Consider the following 25,882-nt stretch of genomic DNA (forward strand, 5'->3'; position numbering starts at 1 on the left):
GTGAACAAGATATGTTATGTTCTCCAGTGATGAGCAAGACATGCCTTACTGATAAGAAACCTATCACAGTCGGATAAATTGATAGAAATGATGGTGTAGCTTTGTTTGAGGGGAGGAGATTGAGAGTGTGATAGTGGTCGTCGACACCAGATGTTCCCACAATGTGATATGTGTAGCAGGTGTTCTATCTGGGGTTGATGCTAACTGCATGTCTTGGATAAGAGTAGACTCTCGTTGTCAGTCAGGAGTCAACAGATAAGCTCTCGTGTCAGGGAGTAGTTGGCTGAATGATTATTTGAGGCAAGATAAAAGTGACACTTTGTTTGATGGTAAAATTATTAGGTTCGTCAAGGTATTCAAACAAAGTTCCATATTGGGGAGGGAAAATGGCATAATCCATCGTATATAGGTGATGACATTATCTCTATTGATATAAGGTCTTTTGAGCCAAAAGCAGACAATATCATATAATTGTAAAGATACTTGAGGGTACTATTATCCTTAAGACTTGTGTTGGTATACAAGAGAGGAAGGGTACAGTTTGGTCAAAATAAAAAAAAGAAGCATTATCTTGTAGTTTTGAGAGAATATGGTTTAGGAAAATAAAAAGAGGAGCATTGTATGTAGTTTTGAGAGAATATGGTATAGGATGAAGAGAGGGAGAAGGTTGAAAGGATAGAAGGGGAATATATGTTTGATTTAGATGGTCTTTTACTTGAAGACAAGTCAGAAGTACGTGAGGAAAGGGTGAAAAAGAGTCAGGTTTGTTTGATGGAAATTATATTAAGTCCATTTGATTCAGTGAGAGATGCCTTGTAATTCCTTCTACCCTCTTCATTCTTTTGTTGTTATTATTATTATTAAAAAAACTCTTTGTGGTTGGGTTAAGATAGTTGTTTTTGGAAGGATAGAATGATTATTTCCTGTTTTGTTCTTCTATTATCCAATATAAAATGCTCACCCTCATTTTCTTCTCTGTCTCCTCTCCATTAACTCTCCCTCCCCAATACCCACTCAATATATACCGGTAAAAATACCACCACTCCTTCCAACAAAATATTAGTCGTCTCACCCACATTGTACCCATCCCCTGTCCTTCCTCTCATTTTCTTTATCCTCTACACTCATTTTAATTCTCGCTCCAACAATACTTCTCCATTGATTAGACTACCTGAAAATTCTTTTGTAAACCATGAACTTGTTTACTGAAATTAATTTTTAGAAAAAAAATAAAAGTGTCTCTTCGATCATGATAGCAAGTCTATCTCTTGAACAACAATACTTCTATATTGACGAGCTAGATACAACTAAAAGTTTCCTTTCCAACCATTAATTTTTTCGCATTCCTCCTTCTTACCTATAAAAAATTAAACGGTTGGTGCTGCCACTCAATAGGAAAGTATTGTCTTTTTCTCCTCTCTGTCTCACTAATTCTCTCGTTCTCTCTCTACCAATTGTTCATTGTTTTGCGTGTGCGCACGAGTGTTTGGACAAGTTGTCAGCATCTTCTCTATCATCCCCTATAAATACTCACTCCATACTATTCAACTATTCTATTCTCTTGCACTTTATATTATATCTTCTCTGTTTACAAATTACATATCCTACGTGTTTTTTCCCTTCCCATAAAAAGTACTTCTTTTACAACAACTTTCCCACCTTTTTTTTGTGCTGTTTTGAAATCTTTTATTTTGTGCATACCGAAAGATCATCATCAAATCATAATGGCCACAACCACAAAATTAACAGATGCCTTTAAATCCCACCCTGTTCACGTCCCCGTCCACAAAAACCTAGATTTTGACTCCTCCCAAGAGCTCCCCGACTCTTATGCATGGGTCCAACCCGCCAACCTCCCTCTCATCGCCGATCCGGACTCCAACTCTGACACCGTTCCCCTTGTTGACCTTTCTCTTCCTAATGCTGCCCACCTTGTCGCTACTGCATGCAGCACCTGGGGGGCATTTCAAGTCATTAACCATGGCATCCCCAGCTCTCTCCTCGACCGCATCGATTCTGCCGCGAACTCTCTCTTCTCCCTCCCGCCTGATAAAAAACTCAAGGCTGCTCGCTCCCCCGATGGTGTCACTGGCTATGGCCTTGTTCGCATCTCCTCCTTCTTCCCCAAACGTATGTGGTCTGAAGGCTTCACCATCGCCGGCTCCCCTCTCGACCATTTCCGCCAATTTTGGCCCAATGACTACACCAAATACTGGTACTAATTAATCCCACTCTTCATGTAAACTACTTATGTCTTAATTAGTTGAGTTATATTTGTTTTAACAACAATATTCTTAGGCTATGGCTCCATAAAAGGAAGATATGGTTGTTTTGGTATTAAAATGGAAACGCAATAAATAGGTATATTTATAATTTATTTGGAGTATTTTTTTTTTGCAGTGATATGATAGAAGAATATGAGCGGGAGATGAAGAGTCTATGTAAGAGACTGATTTGGCTGGCCTTGGGGGAACTAGGGATAACCTGGGAGGACGTGAAATGGGCTGACCTAAACGGGGATTTCCAAGGGAACCATTCGGTTGTCCAGTTGAACTCGTACCCGGTATGTCCAGATCCAGATCGAGCCATGGGTCTCGGGGTCCACAGCGACACCAGCCTCCTCACGGTGGTGTACCAAAATAATACTAAAGGGTTGCAGGTGTTACGGGAGGGGAACCGGTGGGTGACGGTAGAGGCGGTACCTGATAGGTTGGTGGTCCAGGTGGGAGACCTGCTCCACATTATGACAAACGGGTTGTACCCTGCTGTGCTCCACCAAGCGGTCGTGAACCGAACGCGGAAACGGCAATCCGTTGTGTACGTATTTGGGCCACCAGAAAGCGCTGAAATCTCACCACTCAAGAAGCTTTTGGGTCCAACCCAGCCCCCTCTCTACCCCGCAATCACTTGGTCCGAATACCTCGGAACCAAGGCGAAGCATTTCAACGACACACTTTCTTTCATCCGCCTACCCGCTCCTTTCATTGGCCAATCAGACGTCAATGATAACAACAGTGTCATTGTGGAATAGCTCCTCCACTCCCTTCCCCTATCCCCTAAATATAAATCGAGCGTTAGCTAGCTTCCTCCGTTTTGACTAACCTGACTATAACTCAATTGGTTAAGACATATATCACCGACTAAAATGTTGTGAATTTGAATCCCTACTCCTAGACGTTATTGTACTAAAAAAAACTTCCCCATTTCGGCTAACTATATAAATATAATGTAATTAAGCCAACTCAGGGAAGTAGGTGTTGTTTTAGGGAAATTTTTCTTTTATTTTGTTGTTTTTTTTAAATAGAGGGTTAAATAATATGAGAGTGGGGATGTAGTAAGTAATATCAAATCTAGAGAGTGTGTGAGTTGTGATGTCGTTATTTGTTTTGTTGTGTAAGTTTAGATTAGACTTCTATGGAAAAAAAAAACTTTAAATGAAATAATATAAATATTTGCCTACTTCCAAAAATATCATTTCGATGTAAAAGGACATTGTAACGAAATTGCATATCTTTGAAAATAATATATTGTTAACTATTAATTGGACACATCATGATTCCTTCTTTTCAACGTTTAATCACCCTTGATCATTGCATCAATATCTTCTTAAAAACACACTTGAAACCTTTATCGAATTTCAAAAACAACAACTACTTTTATTAGATTGTTTAACTTATCTTGGGTCAGTTTAGTAAGTCTGATCAGAACTTTTGGACTTAGCATTGGGCTTTAGATCATCTTCTTGTGTGTCCTACATGGATTGGCCCATTTTGTGAACCCTAGAAAGAACTTGTTCAAACAAACTTGCATGGTTTGACCTTTGTTGTTGTTGTTATTGTACAAAGGAGTAAATAGGTATAGGAAGTTGAAAAGATGAGTTGCATGCATCAAAAGGTACAGAAAAAGAAGTTGAAAGTTGGCATTATTTGCCCAAACAACACATGAATTTCAAGAGAGGAAGAACCATACATTAGGCATTAAGTAAGTGGATATAGAGGAAAAAAGTAAAGGGTAACAGTGACACATTCATCAAATTTATTCATATATTCACAACAAGACAGGTACTGCATGTGCCCAATGAAGATCTCTATCCCTCGTGGGAAGGGATCAGATATTGAAAACCAAAACAAAATGTAAGCTTTTTCTTTTTTTTCCTTCTCCAAACACTTTTTTTTTTGTCTTTTCTACTGTCTCATTTTATCTGGATTCCCTACAAAATTATACAACTTGACTTGTGTGTGTGTTATTGGGTTTGGATTCCACCATTGCATGTGCTAACATTCTCAAGTAATCAACTACAAATTTTGTTTCAGGATTCTTGTGTTTCTGCATGGATTTTTCTTTTGATCTTATCTTTGAATTTTGAAAGGGATTTTTGCTTTGCTAGGGCTGTCTCTTCTCTGTACTTGTCGTCTTCGCCCTCCATCTAAATTACGCAGGAAAGACCCAAAGCCAATCTCAAGCTTCATAGAGTCTTTCTATTCAAGGACAGGTAGTCTGCATCTTCACAGACATGTCTAGTTCACCAAACCTCTCTCCGAGACAATGCCCAGATCGATAGTCTTTCGTACGGGTCGAAACTTACCCGACAAATAATTTCGCTACCTTAGGACTATTATAGTCACGGCCACCGTTCACTAAGGCTTCAGTCACCGGCTCCCCTATCATCGGGTCAAAGGAGTGTTACATGTGTCGAAGCATTTTTGTTATAAATTTATTGAATTGGCAAGAAGATGAATAGTCCCTAATTATTACAAACCATTGTTAGGTCCTTATGTTTTCAATGTGGGATAACATACCCCTCGAGATGGTATTTTTTGGGTTCATCAATATTTTGGTCAAATCCCATTTTTAGACGGTTCTCGTTTGAGTTTTCTAAGCTCTGATCTCATATCAATGACACTATTATAAACTGATTAAGTAATCCAATCATTTTTTATCGACGTTTAGACGAGTTGTTTCCAATAAATAACTAAGAAAAGGGTTTTTTTTACCTCAACATTAATCTTTAGTTCAACGAATCAATTTTAACCATAAATTTTCAAACTGCATGCAAAAGTGAAACATTCACTTTTGACAGTGTTGTCTTGTTCTCTTGCATGTAACTCTCATGCTATTGTTCATTGCACTTGTTTAACTTTTGATAAGGTTGTCTTGTCGTTTCTCTCTTGCATGAAACTTTTTCTTTTTTTTTCCTTACACTTGTCGAAACCTAAAGCCCATTTTTTAATGTAGCTGTTCTGCATGCTGAAAAAATGGATGCAGATGAGAAGAATAATCAAAGAAGAGGAGAGAGAAGCAAAGGGAGGAGGTGAGAGAAACAATTCTCAGAATTGCAGCGGTTGTTTATTCTTGAAAAGATAAAACTTATTTTAGTTTGGAAGTTTGTGGAATTAACCTCTTTTTGCTTATCTCGAGGAAATCTATGAAAAGTTTCATTCAATTGGATTCCATAGGATAAATATAATTCTAAAATATATATTTTAAATAATTTTAGAAAAAGTGAGGAACAAACTTTCAACATTTGAAAATAGATGGATAGTTCGAATACTATTTTGATTAATATACTTTTGACTTTGGTTTACTTTGATCTCCGTAATTTTAAATTTTAAATTTTGTTCATTTTAATTCATATACTTTCAAAATAAATGAATTAAAATGAAGCTAGACTAGAACAATATTTCAAACTTTTAAAAATTATTTTTATCAGATTTGTGACTAGCTATCTTCATTATTCTTGTGGGATGAAACTATTTTTTTGAATACTAAATACTGATCCTTGTTGTTGCATCAGATACTTTTTGATTGGACTTATGCATTATATTTTAAGTTCGAGCGTGAACACATGTTTGAGTTTATGCTTTGGTTAGGTTCGGGTGTTTCTAGTTAGCACGATTTAAACATTTTTAAACCTTAAATATAAGTGTTTTGTTAGTTGAATTTATTGTAACTTAATTTTCCAGTTAAAATCTATCCATTAAGCCAAATAAAAATGATCTTTTCCCCCCTTAAGGTAATAAAGCTAATAATGAATAATTACAATGAAATAAAACCTTAATTATATCAAAAGTGAAGCTCAATGTGTCACTTTTGAGCTATTTGAACTAGAATTTATGAAGAATAGGTAGAGATTTTATTAAGGATTTGACTTGTGAGAAGTGTCTTGTTGTTGGAAAAAAGGTTGCCTCTTGGCTTTTGCTTGGTTCTTGCCTATGTAAGTTTGTTTGACATGTCTTATCAAAGAAATGAATGAAAGTTATATTTTCTTATAAATTTCATTGATTCTTTTTATAACATTTGAACAATTTTTTTCTCTTCCAAATTCTTGATGTTATGATGCTTTATTTTCAGGGAACAAAGGTTCAAATAATGATCTTTTGTCCATAGGAATTAGTGCTTTAGCAATTTTTTTTTTAGGAAATTAGAAATACTACTCCTTTAATGAATCTAAGCTCTCCAATGAAGTGAAATGATTACAATATTATAATTACAAAAGAAGGCTAAGATTATAATTAGCAGTTATCCCATTGAATCTTTCCATTTGGTTTTTTATCCCTCCAAAAACTTTTAAATGAGTATCAGGGTAAATTTAATTTTTTCAACATATTCTATAGGTTTATTTTCATACACGGTAGACTCACATATTAACCCAATATCCAACATACAAACTATAAATATGAAATACTTAAACTCAAACTTACCATTCTAACACCGTTTATTAGAATGCTACAAAGACTAAAAAAAAACTTAAGCGAATTATTCGCCGTGAAAAATTTAATCTTTTAACTTAAGTCAATTATTGACCGTGAAAATTTTAATTTTTTCAATATATTCTCAATATTTTCTCCCTCAAAAGTTAGAGGTCCGAATTCCTACTTGCATTGTAATACCTAAAAAGGAAAACAATAAATCACTCTTTTAGATCTCAAAGCTTAAAACTAACGTAAGTTACGATCATTTAATCTTCCGATCTATTCTCAACGACCACAACCATTGGGCCATATGACACATTAAAATCAATACAACCATATATCTATCCATCAAACACATTGTAAACAACAATGGCAAAAATCAAAGAGTTGATAGTTAAGAATCAAATAGCTAGGGGATAAATAAGGAAAAAAAAAACCCCCCACATAAATATAAGTGGCAGCTAGCTTTGCATCCATTAGAAAAGAAGTGAATGAGATTTATTGTAGGAATAAAACACTGCGGTAGAATACAAAAATTAATGGTTTGCTTTATCTTCTAAAAGGACATGACACATGCCAATCCACATTGTCTTTCTCCTCCAAAAACTGTTTAAATGTCATATACCATTGTTTTAGAGTTTCACACTTTGTTTTTTTCTCTGTCTACTTCCTTCCATTTCTTGCCAAAACTCTTCCTTGTCATCATTCTCATATATATATATATACACACACACACAAATATATAGTGTACACAATGTACAAAAACTAATTTAATTAGTTAAAGTTATTATCATTAAATTATTAATGGTGGGTTGGCCTAAAACTCCCAAATCTCTAATGTTTATTGGTTCAAATTCTTTCAAGATGCCATTCTACAATGCTTAATGATTAATTTAATTGTGGGTGTGAATTTTTTTATTGTTAAAAGTACTAAAAAGTATGCTTCTTTGATATATATACACTTGGTAGGATAATCTTATTGTTTAAAGTTTTGGGTTTGTGGTACTTTTAGCACGTATATCAAAACAAGAGGAATGATTGAATTTTGTTATTATAATATGTTGTTTTTAATTTCATGATTTCATGGTTGTGAGTTCAATATAATTGACTTGAACTTTAGATGGAAGGAAAATATCACTATAGTTTGCAAAAGTAGCAAAAAAGTTAATAGAAAATTGTAAAAATAGCAACCATCTTTGAATTTTATGCAAAAATAGCTAAATTTAAAGGTCCAAATCATGCACAATTAAGAAAAAGTCTACTGTCAAATCATTCAGCCCAACGCACGGGGCCCAACCCAAATAGTTTAGACCAATTTCTTTTTTATTCTACCTAATTCTGTTTCATTTTTCTCTTTTTATCGCTTCTTTATGTACCTTGATGTATTAAGTACATTACGACTTTAATACTTTATTCTAAATATATAACTTACCTTCATATATCCATTGGTATACTTCATTCATTGGATATATCAGTAATTGATATACCTAGATGCACTACATATTAGGTATATATTAGTTATAGTCTTTTAATGTACGAGTATATACTCGGTATATATGTTCGAATTATATTACAATGTCTTTCTAGTCTTTCCTAGTTTTTAAATATATATATCACTAACTTATACATGGAGGCCCGCCCATAGAGTATATCTTGCTCTTAGTATGGAGTACATCAATGAAATTCACAAGTCAAATTATGATATTAGTCATAAAGGCAGTTAGTTGATATTACGGATCAACCCCACTTCAGGCCAGTAGCTTTGCTTAGCATTTTCTGCGGATTGTCCGTCTGTTCAGTTGACCTTGGAGGATTTCAATCACCCGACACGGCATATATCAACTCTAATATACCTAGTATAAAGTACATCAACGTACATCAGTTATAGCTGATAAATCTAGCTAGAGTACATCAAAATATATCAGTTATAACTTATAGATCTGAAAATAAAATTGGAATAACAAAAAAATCTCAAAATAAGAATTCAAATAATTTACAAAATCTAAAAGAAATTGTCATATTTGTAACTATGGTGAAAACTTTCGCTACCCGTCATAAATATCATACCGTTTAAGCGTTTTAGATCTAGTGATGATTTATAGTAGAGAAGGGATCAATTTCAACCATGTATCATTATTATATCGACAAAGCATAGAATAATGGAAAAGATTTTGTGTGTGTGGTATATCATCTAGGGTGTGTGGCAGCAAAATTTTGGGGAGAAAAAAAGACAAATTAAAGCATATAGATATGAGGAACCCAAAGTTTCCCTTCAATATGCAAGAAGCCATATAATAAGATGATGAGTTGGTTTCTTGATGTGGCCCTTTCTTGAGATTCCAATATCCTCAAAAAAGAAGCCAATAGGGCACATACCCACTTTGGAAGTTAACTAGAGCTGGCCAAATTGCTGAGTCATGCCAAAAAAAAAAACTTTTATGAAGGGGCATCTAGAAGAAGACCAGTCAAACAAAAAATACATTTCTTTTCTACTATATGAGAGAAACATCACATCCAAACAAACATATATCACGCAAATCCAAGCATAGATGAATGTAGTTGAGTTAATGGGACAACTATTATCGTCTCTAAAATTGATGGTTTGATCCTTCACTTCCACAATTGTTTGACTGAGAAAAAAATTCATATCATACATATATGTAACGTGTAAAAAATTTTGTTGCTTCATTAATAATCCAACCAAATATATATGTCTGCAGTTCTCTTTGATGTACAGATGGATTCCTAAACCAAACAAACTAGGGTAGTTGCAGCCATTACCTAGCCCAACAAAACTGATACCATTACGGACTCTATGAATATTTAATATATATGATATCAGAGTCCAAAAGTACATCTTGTCAAAAATTTATAATATAAATAGGTTATTTCATCTCAAAATCAGCGGCCCTTTGGCTACATACGAAATGGGTCATTGTTTAGTGGAGTTGCATTTCATGTGACTTGAACCGAAGATCTCGGAGATAATTCTTGAAGTCCAAACCATCCCTTTAAGACTTTTAAGGTGGGATTTTTAATAGACTTTGTTAAGATTTTACCTCACCCTACACCTCTTGCTTCTCTTTAGTGCATGCAGAACAAAAAATGGGAGAAGACAACTTCTGGCGGTGCTCACAAAGAAGACGAAGAAGACAGATGAAGATAAGAGAGAAAATGAAAGGGAAGGAGAATAAGAACAACAATCTTTTAAAGTGGTTCGGCACACGACCTACATCCACTGTAGGGAGAAAACTTTTCTATTTCACAGCACAAGTTTACAAGGTGAATCTTTCAAAATCCCCCCTAATACAAAATTAGAAATTGGTTTTATACACCGGTTTCTAACCTTTAACCCTTTGGGTAAAGCCTAGATATACTGAGTCTTGAGTTGGTTTCAACAAACTATAAAACTCTACCTTGAAACATACTGCAAGCGAAGAAAAAATCTCCCTTTCTGAGGAAGATCTACCCCTTTTCAGGTACATGCATTCCAATAAATCTTAGACAGTGTTCAAATTTTTGTTGATTGACTGGTTTTGTGAGCATGTCTGGAACTTTCTCCACCTTGATTTGCTGTTTTTCGATTTGTTCTCGGATGAAATGGTATTTCACATCTATATGTTTTGTTCTATTGAGGAATTGTTGATTCTTAGACAAATAAATTGTGCTTTGATTGTCACAATGTATCACCACTGTCTCTTGATCACGACCATATTCCTTTAGCAAGCCCTTTAGCCATAGAGCCTCCTTTACTGCTTCTGATAGAGCGATAAACTCGGCCTCTGTGGTGGACAGAGCCACTACAGATTGAAGTGAGACCTTCCAGCTTACTATATTAGATCCGACTAGGAATAAGTATCCAGTTAATGATCTTTGTTTGTCTAAGTCTCCTGCATAATCTGAGTCTACAAATCCATAAAGCTTTGCTGTTTTTTCGTTTGAGACTCTGTATGTTAATCCCCTGTTTTCAGTTCCTTTAAGGTATCTCAGCACCCATTTGGCAGCTTCCCAGTGCCTTTTACCTGGGTTAGACATGTATCTACTGACCAAACTGGCAGCATATGATAGATCGGGTCTGGTACACACCATAAGGTACATTAAGCTACCAACTACATTTGAGTAGGGGACTTTCTCCATGTAGTTTTGATGTTCTACATCTGTTTCTTCTGGTGAGTTAGCTATAGATAGCTTGAAATGCTGTGCTAAGGGAGTTTTTACAATCTTGGCAGTTTCCATATTGAACTTCTGTAGAATTTTCTTGGAGTACGAAATTTGACTGATGTTCAATGTTCCTTTTCCTCTGTTTCTGTTAATCTCCATTCCGAGTATCCTCCTTGATTCCCCTAGATCCTTCATATAAAATTCTGATTTAAGACATTCTTTTACCTCTCTGAGATCTTCTTTTGTCTCACCAGCAAGTAGCATGTCATCAACGTATAGAAGTAGATAGATATTATGCTTATTTTTAGTTGTTTTAATATACACACAACTATCATAAGCACTTCTTTTGAATCCAACTTTAGTTATGAATTCATCAAACCGTTGATACCAACATCTAGGTGACTATTTTAAGCCATAAAGAGATTTTTTTAGAAGACATACCTTGTTTTCCTCCCCTTTTACCTTGTATCCATCCGGTTGTTTCATGTATATTGTCTCACCAAGGAAACCGTGTAAAAAAGCTGTTTTAACATCTAGTTGATCCAGCTCTAAGTCTTTTTCCATCACCATAGAAAGAAGCATTCGAATTGATGTGTGTTTAACGACGGGAGAGAAAATATCTGTATAATCAATTCCTTCTTTTTGAGAAAAGCCTTTGGCGACTAGCCTAGCTTTATATCTTGGCAATTGTACATTTGGGATGCCCTCTTTGTATTTGTAGATCCATTTAGATGCTATTGGTTTTCTGTCTTCTGGTAATGGGACTAGCGTCCATGTCTTATTTAATTCAAGAGAAGACATCTCTTCATTCATAGCACATATCCACTTCTCAGCCTTTTCACAGTTAATTGCCTCCTCAAAATTTTGTGGCTCTTTTATATTCAAATCATGAGCTGTATTTAGAGCCATTGCTATGCAGTCTGCATCAGCATATCTAATAGGTCTCTTTGTTTGTCTTCGTTGTCTATCTCTGGCAAGTGAATAGCCCTCCAAGTTTGGAGGTTCTTGATATGTATCTTCTTGGGTCTCATCTTCTCCCCCATCAGATTCTATATCTTCTGGTATAGGTTGCTGATTCTGAATTTCATTTCCAGATTCTTTTATTGTCTCCACCTCAATTATAGCTTTGGATTTCTGTGGGATATCTTCCGATTGAGATTCACAACTCATGAACATTTCATTTTCTCTAAAGATTACATCTCTGCTGTTAATGCATCTTTTTTCGATAGGTTGCCAAAGTCTAAATCCTTTTACACCTTCAGTAAAACCCAAGAACATGCATTTTATTGCACGAGGCTTTAGTTTTCCTTGACTTACGTGTACATAGCCCACAGAACCAAAAACTTTCAAAACATCAAGTTTGGGTGGCTGTTTGGTCCATTTCTCTTCTGGGGTCACAAAGTTATTTGCTGTGTGAGGACTCCTGTTGATAGTATGGACAGCATATGCAGTGGCTTCTGCCCAGAACTTTTCAGGAAGTTTAGCATCAAGTAGCAAGCATCTAACTCGTTCCATTATTGTTCTGTTTAATCTTTCTGCAACCCCATTCTGTTGGGGTGTGTACCTTATTGTTTTATGACGACTAATTCCATGTTCTTTACAGTAAGAGTTAAAATCTTCATTACAGAATTCTAAACCATTGTCAGTCCTTAGGTATCTTACTGATTTTGAAGTTTGTTTCTCAACTTGTTTCTTCCAGTCTTTAAGAAAGTACACCCAAGTCTTCGTAGAAAAATCATCAACAATAGAAAGAAAATACCTTGATCCATTTAAGGATGGACTCTATGCTGGACCCCATAGGTCTGAGTGAACGTAATCAAGGATTCCCTTTGTTACATTGTCAGACTTGTTGAAGCTTTGTCGGGTTCTCTTGCCTACAACACAAAATTCACAAAAGTTTAAATTTTCGCAAGCTTCTTTAGGTAATATTCCTTGTTTAGTTAGTTCACTCAGACCCTTGCTGCTTATATGTGACAATCTTTTGTGCCATAAATCTCCACTGGTTAGTTCCCCATTTGTAGAGACTAAAGCTGTGCTAAATTTTTCAACATCTTTAACAACAAAAAGACCATTGATCTTTTCTCCAACAAGCACCATTCTGGAATCTTTTGATACCTCTAGAGTACCATCTTGCCCACTGTATTTACAGCCGTTTGAATCTAACATTCCCAACGAGATTAAATTTCTCTTTAAGCCGGGTACATGCCTTACATTTTGTAAGATTTTCGTGGAACCATCTTTCAATCTCAAAGAAACCGTGCCTATTCCCACAACCTTGCATACATTGTTATTTCCCATGTAAACAAGACCTTCATCTCATTCCTTGTAGGAGCGAAACCACGCTTTTGATGGAGTCATGTGATATGAGCACCCAGAGTCTAATACCCAGTCATGTTTTTCTTGAGAGGTTTCCCCTTGTCCACACTGATTAGTGGCTGCAAGTACATCTGAGTATGTGATAGAGTTTTCACCCACTGAGGCTTCCGCTGAATTCCCTTTCTTTTGCTTTGTGTTTTGTTTCTTCTTGAAGAAATAACAGTCCTTCTTCAAGTGGCCTATTTTATGACAAAAGTTACACTTTACCGGTCTGATTTTTCCTCTATCTTCGTACTGATTCTTTTGATCTTTTCCATTGTTCTTGAATTTTCCTTTTACAAAATGTCCCTCTGCATTTGAGTTTTCTCTTTTCCCAGCCTGCAATTCTAGCTCCTTTGTCTTGACTGCAGAAATAATCGCATCCGTGGTTATGGATTCCCTACCGTACTTTAGAGCAACTTTTACTTCTCTATAAGATTCCGGTAGTGAATTCAGAAGAATAAATGCTTCATTCTCAGCACCTATCTTTTCTCCAAGACTATTAAATTCTGATGAGAGTTTCTTGAAGTCATCTAAGTTCTCACTCAGTGTTTTAGAGCTATCCATCTTGTACGTGAAGTATTTTTCCCGTAAATAGGCTTTGTTCGGTAAATCTTTTGACAAAAAAAGAGTATCTAGTTTTGTCCATATTTCATAGGCTGTTTTTAAATCCATAACCTGCCTTAGAACGCTATCACTCAAATTCAATATCAGAGTTCCATATGCCATTTCTTGCATAACTTCCTTTTCTTCCTCTTTCATGGTGTTGGGCCATTTTGCAGGGTCTGTAATCGCTTTAGAGGCTTCTGTTGCCCAAGAATTGCTTTAATCTTGGTTTTCCAAAGTTCGAAATCCCCTTTACCATCAAACTTTTCGATTTCATACCTTGCAACTGCCATCTTGAATATCTTCTTGAAAAGAAAGATTGGTTCTTTCTGTCAATCTGTCACTTTCTTTTCCTCTGCAGGCTCTGATACCAATTTTGTTGAGATTTTACCTCACCCTACACCTCTTGCTTCTCTTTAGTGCATGCAGAACAAAAAATGGGAGAAGACAACTTTTGGCGGTGCTCACAAAGAAGACGAAGAAGACAGATGAAGATAAGAGAGAAAATGAAAGGGAAGGAGAATAAGAACAACAATCTTTTAAAGTAGTTCGGCACACGGCCTACATCCACTGTAGGGAGAAAACTTTTCTATTTCACAGCACAAGTTTACAAGGTGAATCTTTCAAAATCCCCCCTAATACAAAATTAGAAATTGGTTTTATACGCCGGTTTCTAACCTTTAACCCTTTGGGTAAAGCAGATATACTGAGTCTTGAGTTGGTTTCAACAAACTATAGACTTAAATTTTATAATAAGACAACATTAATGATGTCGATGAACAAACATGGAACAATATGCACGGTTCGATCACAAGTGAAATTGGATGTCTTTATCCCAAAAAAATAATAATAAATTGTGAGAAACAAAACCAGTTGAGATATATCAATCCACAACATAAGATGCTGTTTGTTTATTTTTTATATTAATCAAAGTTTATTTTTATCCTAAAAAATCTAGTAAGGAAAACGAAGTAGAAAGAAAAAAGTATCAGAAGCAACACTATGTAATATTATATTATAAAGGATATGATATTATTGAATGCAGTTTTCTGATCTCCACATGCTCTGTCTGCTACATCAATAATTGCATATATATATACCTTCTACTGAGAAAATTAAAATTACAAATTCTTGACCCAGTAGAAAAAATTAGGGGAATCGAACGTGCTGCACCTTTTATTTGAAGACTGTTTCATTGAAACAATAATGAATAAAAATGATTGCAAAGAAATGAAATGAAATGCTCTAGCCCAGAGCATTTGATAATAATATGTATGTGAGAATGTATTTGAGAAAGGGTTGAAAATCGGCCAAAATCTCACCTGGGCTAAATAGGAAGAAAAATAAGTATATAAGTATATTAGTATGAGACCCACCAAAAGTAAAGTCGTGGAAGTTCTACTCAAAGCAAAAAATATCATATCAATTTTGGAAATGTAGAGGGTCCGTTATCCCTAACAGAAGACTATATGAGCTATTGGTCTGGAGATCAACAGCTTCCATGAAAATGCAGTTGTTTCCCTCCAGCAAAATATTCCAAAGAATGTAGCTAAATATTAAGGACAACGGTACTCTCAAACTCTCGCAGCTTTGATTTTGGTTTCACCCAAAAAGTCTCATACCAATAGAGACAATTATTCTTGTCTATATACCATGAATCACTCTCTTTCCTAACTGATGTGCAACTCATTTGTTGCACATTTTATCAACCCACTGCTAAATGCAGCAGATATATAATAATGATGGTAACCATTGAACATTGATTTCAGTATAGCCATTTTAGGTCTTTCTCTGAATCCATCATATATATCTATCCATTTCAATTAATTTTGGGAACTCCCAAAAATATCAGACTCTCTCTCTCTCTGTGATCTCTAGTCTCTTCCATGATGTGAGGATATATAAAGAATTATAATGAGGCAGTAGATTCATTGAGGGAGATAATTAAATGGGCAAAGGCTGGATTCAATGCATGCAAACATACTCTTATCTAATTTTCTGACTTGAAATTCCATTCGAGAAAATCTAGGTGGTCTTTGCCCTCTCACCACATCAAGATATCGGCTGTCCCTCTCCTTGTTTGCATTAGAGTTAGATGGAGCTAGAAAATAGAGACACAACAAAAACGCAATCCTAGAGAACATCAAAACAAGTTTGCCAATGATGATAACATTTGGAATTTCAAATAAAACACACCCCCAAAATATATATTTTCTTTTTATAATATGCATTGGTAAATCTACTTTGGCAGACAAACACATTTGGAAGCTATCTCAGCTCTGCCCTTTCAATATTCCCATGGTTTTACAAACAAAACCCCTAAATTTCAAAATAGTAAAAAATATTGTCACATTCTTGTCAGCCATGCATGCCACAATTATTCCTTTTCTTAATTCTCTATTCATTTATTTTGATAATTAACTAATGTATATGTATATTTTAATGTTTTGGGTGTGTTTATATAGTCAGGGACTCGAGGAAAAAAGAAGAAGATGATGATGATGAAAAAGAAGCCTCATGAATCAATATGAGATAAAGATGGTTAATATTAAAAATATTTAATGTAAAAGGACAGAAATTTGCCATCAAAGCCATGCTTCTACTTTTGTCCTCATGCTTCTCATTTTTTTAATCTTGAGTCTCTCTTAGGGTTTCCCCTCTGTCACTAATTGGTTTTATATGTATTTGCTGCTATTGTCATGTGATTGGTTGGGAGTAAAGAAATCTTTTAAAATAAAAATTAATAAAAGGGGGAAGAGGCAATGCCTTTTGATTTTGTGCATCCCATTGAAAGGATAGATTAAAGCGTTGATTTTAACCCATCTCTATAATGTCGGCCGGAGAGAAATAACCAACATTTCTCGGACAACTCCCATCCTCGTGCTCGCCTTCGGGGAGATATTAAAGTTTTGGCCTCAACCTAGTTCTCTAAATCACATCTTTTTTGTAATTTGTAATTATGACATTTTCACGTACCATTTCGCTTAACTGAAGTACTTTTATATAGCCTCTAGCTTCTTTTGAATTATGACATTTCCAAGTACTATTTCACTTAACTGGAATGTTTTTATATAACCTCTTCTTTTGTATGTATGTCTCTCGCATACTTCTTCTTGAGTCTGGAATGAAGTGGTTTCTTTCTTAAAAAGAAAAAAAAATTAAAGGGTTGATTTTATTATTGTTAAGTATATGAGGGAGAAGTCTTAAAGGAAAAAATAGGTCGACCAATTCATTGGTCTATTCCTTCGCTCTGTAAATCCTTTTTAGGGTTCCATTGAACTGTACAATTTGAATTATCTTTTATCTATTTGAGTGAGTTTCCTTCTATAAATAAAGAGAAAAGACTAGCTCATAATCAATGTACGCTGAAAAAATTATTACTTCTAGCTATGCTTCTCAAAAACCTGATTGTAAAAATATATTGGAATCACTAATGTATAATATTTCTATTTTACAAGTTTCGTCAAATTTATTTTATTCTAGTTCGAATTTAGTCCTTCCACGCCAAATTTACACATCAGAATAAAATGTTTAAAGTTAAAATGGGTAATTAATGATGAGCTAATTTGAATGAAAGAAGAAAGGTTTGACAAAGGGGGAAAAGGGGTTGGGGGCAAAGAAGTGGTAGTCATTGTTTTTCTTATAGTTGGAAAACAAGTGGGAAATTGGAAATCAATTGTCTTTTCTAATTGCCCTATGCTATTGATTTTGGTGATTATTGACATAATCTATAAATATTCTAATGGGTTTTCCCAACCCCTCTTTTTCTTTTCTTTTTTCCTTTCCATTTATTCCCTCTCAAATCAATCTTTATCTATTCATTGGCTGAAAAGAGAGATATTGACCCCAAATTTGCATGCTTTTGAAAAAAACCCCCCCAAAAAAGGCCTTTTTTTTGGGGTCTGCCGCTGGGTGTTGGCTATTAGATTTGAGATTAATCAAATGATTGTCAATCTCTAATTATTAATTATCATTGTAGTGATTATATTAACATCATTTCGTTGACATTCTTTTTCCCTTTAAAAGGGCTAAGCGAAATTGTGTTCCAATACCAACCACTACAAACAACATATATTATTATAATAACTGTTTAAATAGTACTTTCAACTAATTTTACTATTCTCAAATTTATTTATTTGCTCTCTATTTTATTAATTAATTAACGCATCATCATAATTCAATCGAATCATAGATCACGAATTTAATTTAATAAATTGGATACATTAATGTAACCATTCATGATCTTATATATTCATGAATATAGGATATATAGGTTCATGCTTTTAATTTTACTTTATGAAGCCATTTTTGAAGAATTTTCATTTTGTTTGCCTTTTTCAAGTACGGATTTTTTTTTTTTTTTGCCCCTTTGGTTGTTTTGTAGTGGGGAGTGCCCATCGTCAACACCAACCTTTCACAAAAATGAATTCCTAAATTTAGAAACAAAGAGAACGACCATTGGATGGTGTAAAACTAAACATTTTATGGCTATATTTGATCATACATCAAAAACATGACCAAGATGTTTTTTGATTTGTACTTTGGAATTTGATTTTACCTCAACATATTAACATAGGACGGTCCAACTCGACCGCGACAAGTGTCATTCTACTCCTATACCTTGTGGTTTGTAGATCAAGTTGTCCTCTTCCATAAACATGACAACACACGAACCTTGGTAGCTAGGTTTTGTAATGTCTTTGAGATAAAAATGATATCAAAAGAACTAATTGATTAGATTGGCATTGTTCCACCATTTCCACGCATGGTTAGATGTCACATATGTTTGATTTTTTTGTGATGCTTTGCTTTCCCTTTTCATGTTTGTTTTGTACCATGTAACTATCCTTTATGTTCGTTCTGGCCTCTATTGTTTTTTTATTTATAAAATGTTTGGTCGTTCATCGTAATTATTGGGAAAGGGACAATTATGGACATCGGTTCGTTCTACCGAATTTTTTAGAGGCGTGTATACAAATAGTATAAAATAAACAGATATTTGTAAAAGTAGTAGAAAATTTAAAATTTTATAAAAATAGCATAATTGAGATGTGTAACGTAAAATCTACCGAAAATTTGTGAACTTTTTACCGAAAAAGGAATATTAAATTTGTACTATGATGTGTGGTTTCCCTTCTTTTTTAGGCATTTACACAAATTTGTTTGTACTAATATTTTCTCTTTTCTATTTTTCTTTTTCTCTTTTGCCATCTATTATTGTCCTTTTTCAATAGAAATTTGGTGAATTCGTATAAGCTAGGATGAAGAGAGAGAGATAGAGAGGCTATGATATGGTAGGCTAGCTTCTTGTTGTTGATTTTATATTATTATTTAACATATAAGTTATGTCACAAGTCAAGGCCAAAGTTTAAATTATTTTTCAGATGCCATTTTTGTCTTATTTATGTTGTTTCTTCCATTACTACACATTAAGAAACAAGTAGAATTATTCCCTCAACTAATTAAAAGGAAAATCTAATTTGTTGGGTCTTAAGTTTGAAGAGAAAAACATTTAAAAAAAACCCCCAAAAATGGGCAAAAAAGGAAAAAGAAAGGAAAATGAATGAATATGAAGGAGAATGTCAACTTCAATGAATAGCATGGAGCATATTGTTGAAAATGAAAATGATGGAGACCAATAAGGTCCAAACCAAAAGCATATCTTTTGGCCTCTTTATATATCATATATACTCAATATTCTTAACCTAAATCATTAACCCTAACTACAAAAAGCTAGATATAATTCCAAAACTTTGGATATTACCATCAATCCCCACCTTCTACATTATTCTTATAATACATATTCAAAAACTCATTGAATGACGAGTACAGCAGCTATTAAAGATATAACATTGAACAAATAAGAGACTTAACAAATGTTTATAATGGACATGGACTATTCCTCTCATTGTCAATTGGTCGTGAGATGGAACCTCATGAATCTTGATATATATGATATCAAAATTGTCCAAAACGCTCAAACAAGCATCCGGTCCAAAAATGGGATCCGACCAAGATGGATGAGTAAAAAGAGTCACGATCTTGAGGGTGCATGTTAAGGATCCCATATCGAAAAAGATAATCAACTTAACAAAGGTTTGTAGTAGACATGAATTACTTCTTTCATTGCCAATTGGTTGTGAGATGGAACTTCATGAATCTTGATAGCAAATATAGTGGCAAAGCTTCAATTCTCAATGCTCCCATCACACTAGTTCTTCGGATCTACTTGCAAGTACTAGCACAACCCACATTAGACAACTCACTGATATGTCACCTCAATAAAAATCACACACCAACAATACATATAAATACATACATATACATATACGTAGTTGAGTATATACATAAAATGTGTGAGTATGTTAGATATATATGTATTTGGAGACAGCAAAACTAAGGCATTATTTTGTGGTATGTTAATTAGGAGCCGACCTCATCATGTTTAGGCCACGTGAAAGTCATATGCATGTAAAAAGACCATAATATAATGCATTTATGTTGGAAGATTCACGAGCATATGTCCCATTTATTATGGTCATCCCAACGAGGGTTGGCCATGGAATTGCATGACAACAAATGTCCTCATAACATCTTCTTTTCCTTCCATTTTGACCACAAACAAACCAAGAGAAATAGGGAGGGCTTGTTTATGAATGGTGGGAAACAAGAGAAATTGTTATTGAGGAGAAAGGAGTTTTAAGACAAATTAACAAAATTAACAAAACTAAAAGAAAACAACTCTAAGACATGTTTTCTCAAAACCAGATTTGGATTTAAATCAAGTTAGGCAAAAGGAAAGGAAGTTTGGAGACAGCCCTAATAAATGTGGTAGGACTATTGGAGGGAGAGAGGATACAAAGTTTGATGTATATAAATGGAGCCCCACCTTGGTCTCAATAACAAGACAAAAACAAAAATACAACTCTCTCTCTCTCTCTTCCCCAAAAATGTAACCACTAAATACCAAAACAAACTTTTACTACTTTTCATGGCTAATGCCTAAATCTACAAAGTTTTTGTTCATACAAACAAATATGCAAAAAAATCATACCCCTTCTTACATAATTTACTCATCTTTCCCTCTTTTTCTTTTTATGTTGTTTTTTTTATGGTGGTGGAGACAAAATTCTCCTCATCAACTTGTGCTCTTAGATTATATATAATACAAGGGCATGTGTGAAGGTTGAGCTTCTTGTGGGTGGACCCCAAGAGAAATACAAGAGAGGAAGGGTAGTTTGGTCCAAATGAAAAGAGAAGTATTGTCATGTAGTTTGGAGAGAGTATGGTTTAGGAGGGGAAGGGGGAGGGGTATGTTTGATTTAGATGGTTTTCTACTTGAAGACAAGACAGATGCACATGGAGAATGGGAGAAAAGGGCAGTGTTTTGTTTTGATGGAAATTTTATTAAGTGCCTTTAATTCATAATCATCCAGGGAGAAAAATGTCCTTTAATTTCTTCTGCTATTCTTTCTTTTATATATATAGGAAAATATTTAGCTCTTTAACGATGAGGATCAGATCTTGACAAATCATTGATTTTTATAAAGATATTTATTTTTGCATTTTCCATTTAGTTGTTAAATATTTAATGGTGGTAAGGACATATTCCTTCTACTGTTAAAGGGCCAAGTATTTTCCATATATAATAAAAAAAATAAAAATCTCTTTTGTGGTTGAGTTAAAAAGATAGTTGTTTTGGAGAGGACAATATGGTCCTTTCCTATTTTGTTCTTTCTATTGTCCAATACAAAACACTCACTCCCCTTTCTTTTCCTTGTCTCCCTTCCATTAACTCTCCTTCCCCAACACCACTCAACACTGGTGAAAAAACCACCACTCCTTCCAACAAAATATTAGTCTCACCCACCTTGTCATCATCCTCTCTCTCCCTCCCAATTGTTCATTGTTTTACGTGTCTGCGTTGAATGTTGGGACAAGTTTTCAGTATCTTCTCCATCGTCTCTATAAATACTCACTTCATATCATTCTATTCATGTGCTTTATGTTCTATCTTTCCTGTTTACAAATTACAAATCCTATATTTTTTTGCCCCTTTCCCCTCCAAAATACTTCTTCCATAACCACTTTTCCACCCTTTCCTGTTCTTTTGAAATCCTTTGCGAATATTGGGAGATCATCGAATCTCATCATGGCCACAACCAAGAAAATAACAGACGCTTTTAAATCTCACCCTGTTCACATCCCTGTTCATAAAAACTTGGACTTCGACTCCTTCCAAGAGCTCCCTGACTCCTATGCATGGATCCAACCTGCTACCTTCCCTTCCCTTGCCGATACTGACTCCGACTTCGACACCGTTCCCCTCATTGACCTTTCTCTCTCCAACGTTGCCCACCATGTTGCTAACGCATGCAGCACCTGGGGGGCATTTCAAGTCATTAACCATGGTATCTCCACCTCCCTCCTCGACCGCCTCGAGTCTGCCGCTAACTCCCTCTTCTCCTTACCCCTCCACCACAAACTCAAGGCTGCCCGCTCCCCCGATGGCGTCACTGGCTACGGCCTCGTCCGCATCTCCTCCTTCTTCCCCAAACGCATGTGGTCTGAAGGCTTCACCATCGTCGGCTCCCCTCTCGACCACTTCCGCCAACTTTGGCCCAATGACTACACCGAATACTGGTATTAATTAATCTCACTCTCTACATTAAATACTTATGTCTTAATTTCAACTATGTTGATTTTATTTTTTAAAAACAATACTTCTCAAGCTATGGCCCACAAAAGGAAGATATGGTTTTTGGTATTAAAATAGAAACACTATAAGTAGATATATTTGTAATTTTTTGGGTTCATTTTTTTGATTTTTATTTTTATTGTCTTGTAGTGATACAATGAGAGAATATGAGAGAGAGATGAAGAGTCTATGTGGAAGGCTGATTTGGATGGCATTGGGGGAACTCGGAATAACCCGAGAGGATATGAAATGGGCTGGCCCGAATGGAGATTTTCAAGCGAGCCACTCGGTGACCCAGTTTAACTCATACCCGATATGTCCGGATCCAGATCGTGCCATGGGTCTTGGGGTCCATACCGATACCAGCCTCCTTACGGTGGTGTACCAGAACAACACCAGGGGGTTGCAGGTGTTACGGGAGGGGAAGCGGTGGGTGACGGTGGAGCCGGTACCTAGTGGGCTGGTGGTCCATGTGGGAGACCTGCTCCACATTTTGACAAATGGGTTGTACCCGAGTGTGCTCCACCAAGCTGTGGTGAACCGAACCCGAAAAAGGCTATCCGTGGCATACGTATTTGGGCCTCCGGAAAGCGCCGAAATCTCACCGCTCAAGAAACTATTGGGCCCAACCCAGCCCCCTCTCTACCGCCCAGTCACTTGGTCCGAATACCTCGGAACCAAGGCGAAGCATTTCAACGACGCTCTCTCTTCTGTTCGCCTTTGTGCTCCTCTCACTAGTCTGTTAGACATCAACGATCACAGCAGTGTCACTGTAGGATAGTCTTTCCCCTCCCTTCTCCTATCCCTTAAAAGTTAAAAAAATAAACTAAAAATAAACTGAGCTTCAACCTCTCCCATCTCAATCAATTTGAATCTAGTTGAACTTGTTAAGATATATATTTTGACCAAAAAGTCGTGGGTTTGAATCTCCAAACCCCACGTATTATTGTATTGAAAAGAAAAAAGAAACTTCCTCCATTTTGGCTAACTATATGAATATAATGTAATAAAGCCAACTTGGGGAAGGAGGCGTTTTTTAGGGGATTTTTTTTTTAAACAGAGAGTCAAATCAAAGGAGGGTGGTGGGTGTAGTGAGTATTATCAAATCCAGAGAGTGTGTGTGTGATAGTTGTGATGTTGTTTGTTTTTGTTTGTTGTGCAAGTTTGGATTAGATAGGTGTGGGAGAAAAAAAAAACTTTAAATAAAATATATATATTCCTATTTTGAAAATTCTCATTTTCCAAAGTAAAAGGACACTATATAATGAATCTGTGTATCTCTTTAAAAATATACAATATGTTAATTATTGATTTGGCCACATAAATAACTAGATGCATCAAGATTCCTTCTTTTCAATGTTTAATCACCTTAATACCTTTGCTTAATATCATTGCCAGCTTAAAGGCTTTCGAAAATGATTAACACAATCATTAACCACATCAAACTCTAGTTTAACTTCCACTAATTATTATTGCTAGTCCATGTGTACACACACATGAAGACAAACTGGTTAAATCACCATAATACCCTTATAGTACCTTTTAATTTGGACACCACTATAATTAAATTCTAATATATAGTACTCATCTATACCTTATTCTCGGAATTGATTTTCTTAAATAAATTGTCTAAACTTAAGCTTCATAAATCTTCAAGACTATGTTAAGTACCACAGTATCTTCAAGTATCTCTACAATTATATGATATTGTCAGTTTTGGTTATAATTCTCACGACTTTGCTTTTAATTTCACCTAAGAACCTCAAATCAACAGATATAATTGTTTTCATCTCTATACTATTTGATATCACCCCCTTTCCTAGTCAGTGTGAATCTTTGTTTGTATTTTTTACGAACCAAACAAATTAACGATTTTGAATCCGGAATTTGGTGGTTAATTATAATATTACTGTGGGTAGAAAGGTTAAACATTTTTACCATTTGAGAAGACAAAGAGCAGCATGAATTTCCTTAGGATGTTGGAAGAGGTTGGTACCGTGAGAGACTGCAACCACATGCTTGTTGGTAGTTTGGCTTTTGCAATTGCCAGTCTCTCGATGGGACAATTTTTACCCCTTTTTTTCCTCTCTCCAATCCCTCTTAATTCATATCACTCTTTTAAAAAAAAATTAAATTAAATTATCACAATATTAATATAAGTTCTAAATTGATGTTAATTATTTGGATCTGATAAAGAAAAGAATTGCACAAGTTTAGTTTTCGTATAAAGAATTTTAGAGGCGTTGTTGCATTTAACTTATTAGAGTTGGTCGAGAGTTTAAATTTGTTTAATACACAAAAGCTTTCAACAATCTTTTTTTTTTCTTTTTTCCAAAATAAACCCAAAAAGGCAGACCTTTTACATACACTAAAAAAAAAACGTTACATATACATATAACTCGCAGCAAGCTAGTACCTGTAGCGGTCTATTTCAATCACATCACATAAATATTCATGTAGCCTATCTATAGTCTTAATTTAAATGATGTCTAAATTATATTATATATTATTATAAAACACACATATGTATGTATTCACCTACTTTTTAATTATTGACTTTCAATTAGTGGTGTATTATATTCCACAATCATTCAGAAAGAGAAAAAAAAATCTTATAACTTTCTTTTGCTAATTGTGTTGAAAATTAAAAGCCTTTTTATGGAATCTAATCCCAAAATATATGAATGTCTAAACAAGGTATAAAGAGTAATCAATTGCATTTAACCAACAATATAATGTGCACTGTGTATTTGTCAATATTGGTCCCCTTTTGATTGATTGATTGAAATAACGTAATCGATAATAATATGAGAAATTTCAAATTTTAAATTTATTGATCTTTGTAATAGCTTATGTCATGTATTTACTATCTAATATGTGTACAGAAAATTAATTTATACAATAATATTTTCGAATCCTATTATTATTAGCGTATAAATTCAATGGTTGGAATAATATTATTTTTCTCTCTTATTTTTTTAGGTAATATTATAAAAGAAATTATAGTACACATATTGAAGTTTTTTATTTTTTGTTTTTATGTTATTTTTGTCATCAAGCATCACCCATGTGTTTGATCCTCAAAATCGTTTTGGCAAGACATCACAATAATGTCCTGCTAAATGACCCTTTTTATTGTGCTTGCGGGTCATGATATCTCGATAGTGGAATTTGTTGCCTTCCACAACAGTTATTTCAAATCTATACCTATCTAAACCAAAAAATCTTAAATGTCTAAGAAATTATAGTACGTGACGTGTGACATGTTGAAATATAATGTTTGAATTCTTTGAATCAAAGTCTAAGTCTTGGACTTTCTAATATTCATATATTTTGTGTAGTGATATCTATTCATATTGTACTATATCTA

The 25,882-nt window shown here is 34.8% G+C and overlaps 2 protein-coding genes and 1 long non-coding RNA gene across 4 annotated transcripts; all 3 read left to right on the forward strand.

The window, feature by feature from the left end:
* Positions 1–992: 992 nt before the first annotated feature.
* On the forward strand, positions 993–3,459 carry LOC148208839 (gibberellin 3-beta-dioxygenase 2-like). Its single transcript, XM_088118053.1, has 2 exons — positions 993–2,215; positions 2,401–3,459. Exons 1-2 carry the CDS (start codon positions 1,725–1,727, stop codon positions 3,029–3,031), a joined length of 1,122 nt encoding a protein of 373 aa, XP_087974179.1. The 5' UTR covers positions 993–1,724; the 3' UTR covers positions 3,032–3,459.
* Positions 3,460–9,429: 5,970 nt separating this feature from the next.
* On the forward strand, positions 9,430–16,316 carry LOC111015619 (uncharacterized). 2 transcript variants are annotated; one of them, XR_002602064.2, is made up of 3 exons: positions 9,449–10,171; positions 14,235–14,428; positions 16,280–16,316. It is a non-coding gene; the product is annotated as an uncharacterized LOC111015619 (long non-coding RNA). The 2 variants fall into 2 exon arrangements; XR_015787425.1 differs by having other exon boundaries at positions 9,430–10,171; positions 14,235–16,316.
* A 5,302-nt stretch (positions 16,317–21,618) lies between these two features.
* On the forward strand, positions 21,619–23,741 carry LOC111014979 (gibberellin 3-beta-dioxygenase 1). Its single transcript, XM_022289867.2, has 2 exons — positions 21,619–22,457; positions 22,663–23,741. Exons 1-2 carry the CDS (start codon positions 21,811–21,813, stop codon positions 23,291–23,293), a joined length of 1,278 nt encoding a protein of 425 aa, XP_022145559.1. The 5' UTR covers positions 21,619–21,810; the 3' UTR covers positions 23,294–23,741.
* The last annotated feature ends 2,141 nt before the right edge of the window (positions 23,742–25,882 follow it).

Source organism: Momordica charantia (assembly GCF_013281855.1).
Source record: "Momordica charantia cultivar OHB3-1 chromosome 9 unlocalized genomic scaffold, Mcharantia_2.0 BLBB01000009.1, whole genome shotgun sequence".
Taxonomy (NCBI): Eukaryota; Viridiplantae; Streptophyta; class Magnoliopsida; order Cucurbitales; family Cucurbitaceae; genus Momordica; species Momordica charantia.